At 52.3% G+C, this 2,106-nt stretch overlaps 1 protein-coding gene across 1 annotated transcript; it reads left to right on the top strand.

Annotated features, from left to right (window-relative positions):
- The first annotated feature begins 1,020 nt into the window (after positions 1–1,020).
- Positions 1,021–1,581, top strand: LOC105568313 (anther-specific proline-rich protein APG-like). The gene has a single exon (XM_012023891.1). The coding sequence runs from the start codon at positions 1,021–1,023 to the stop codon at positions 1,579–1,581; it is 561 nt and encodes a 186-aa protein (XP_011879281.1).
- Positions 1,582–2,106: the final 525 nt, after the last annotated feature.

Raw genomic sequence — 2,106 nt, 5'->3', positions numbered from 1 at the left:
CTCCCTCTCTACCTCTACCTATATTCCTGTCTCTTTCTATTTCTCNCTTTTCATTTCTTAACCCCACCTCCGGTTGCGCGCCTTTATACTGGCGTTCCTCCGATCTCCCGTCTGCGGTTGCGCGCCTTCATCGGCGTTCTTCCGATTCTCCGCCTCCGGTTGCGCGCCTCCATCGGCGTTCCTCCGATTTTCCGCCTCCAGTTGCGCGCCTCCATCGGCGTTCCTCCGGTTCTCCTCCATCGGTTGCGCGCCTCCATCGGCGTTCCTCTGATTTTCCGCCTCCGGTTGCGCGCCTCCATCGGCGTTCCTCCGGTTCTCCTCCATCGGTTGTGCGCCTTCGTAACGGCGTTCCTCCGGCGGGAAACCACCACCTCTCCTCGAACTGGCATTGAGCCGCCAGTCCTCACCGATCTCCTCCAAGTCGTCAACACCAGTTACCTGGTCTGAACCCCGCAAAAGAAAGGGGGACCTTCTCCGTCGTAACCAACCTCAGTTCCCAGTCGTTCCAGGGGCAATTTCGCAGGGTACCCTCGAACAGACGGAATCTCATTCTAAGATTGGCACACAGCGAAAACTTACCGCTCTCACGTTTTCAAATTACTATTAACTTTAGTTATTTCTTTCGGTCTGATAAAGTAGTTAACGTAATTACTTTTGATTTGCCACTTACTCGTTCCATTTTCAGATTAAGGTTAACCGCAGTCAAATTACTCTCGGGTCTCCCTACTACAATTATATCAATCAGAAGTTGCCAAGAATGCAGTGATGACGGCAATGAATCGATTATTATAATCGAAGAATCCATCTGAGCATTCTACACAAAGACAGCGTCTGAAGCCTTAATCTCACTTCACCCCCGTGACTTTGAAACAATTACTGTTCTCTGAGTGCCAATTTAAGGGGATTTATATTAATTAATAGTAAATTAGCACTAGTCACCATTATGACTAACAGCATGCATTGCTTCCCCCACTGTATAACACTGCTAATTCGAGATGCTTCCTGCAGGCACTCCCAGAAATGGGCAGATCGCGACGAGCTGGACGCTTAGTCCAGCTCCGCCGACTAACACGAGCGTACGCTACCCCTGGGGTCTTTGACCCCAGGATTTTTGATAGGCCACTTGAGCCCCCTGAACCGAGGATCCAGGATCCTTCACAGCAACCTCCGGTCCCATGTCGGACCCATCCACTTCCCTCACCGGAGTCACTGCCCCCGCACCAGCTCATACCCCCTTCTCCCCCGCTTTCCATGAAATCTCCGCTAGCCCCCGGCCACCCACACCTCCTGCCATTACGCCAGGCGCCTGATCCTTGCCCGATCAGGGCGTGGGCACCTCGCCCGCCGATCACCCCCGCTCCTAGGCCCCCCAAGGCCAGCGTCGTCAGGGCGCCCCCAGCATTACCGGCAGAGCGGACGAAGAGGCCCGGGCCGGAACCACAGGCCCTGCGAGGAACCCTGGCCCAGCGCACGGTCCGACCCTGCACAGTGCGGATAGAGGCTCTCCCCCAGAAGGTCCGACTCGTGAAGCGGCCCAGGAACCAACCACGGGAGAGCAAGGACATGCCTACCCTTCTCTAGTTTTGCCTTTTTTGTGTGTGCCCCTCTCTCTCCCGTTTGTATATAGTCACTCGCTCTTTCATAATATATAGTTTAGTTCCTTCCAAGATGTTCTATTCATTCAACTAACCACCCAACCTATTCTCTCATTTCCCTTGTCTCCCAGCGAGACACGCGTCCCCATAAAAATCGGACGTAACAGGGGGAAAGGAGGTCGTCGAGCCGAAACATAATGAAAAGAAAAGAAAACGTGTGGCTTACTATTGATTGAGATCGTCGAAAGCTGGTGGATTCTCCGGTCAGATTCGCAGTCCGTATGCCGAAATCGCGCACAGATTTTATTTGGACTGGATAAACTTGATATAAAAGAATATAAACGATATAAAAGAATGTTAACTCGGAACTTGGAGAATCGCGGAGAGAATTGTGCTGGTGGAGTCGGGAGCTGCCAAAGAGACTGAGCCAGCAGGCTCCAGGTTTATATACGATTTTTCGGGGGTGGATCTTGGTCATGGGACGTGGAAGGAGATTTTGGATTTTGGTTTT

This window comes from Vollenhovia emeryi, unplaced genomic scaffold, assembly GCF_000949405.1.
Source record: "Vollenhovia emeryi isolate VEMERY1.0 unplaced genomic scaffold, V.emery_V1.0 DF942582.1, whole genome shotgun sequence".
NCBI classification, from domain to species: domain Eukaryota; kingdom Metazoa; phylum Arthropoda; class Insecta; order Hymenoptera; family Formicidae; genus Vollenhovia; species Vollenhovia emeryi.
The sequence above is the reverse complement of the archived record's forward strand: the minus strand, read 5'-3'. Positions and strand labels throughout refer to the sequence as shown.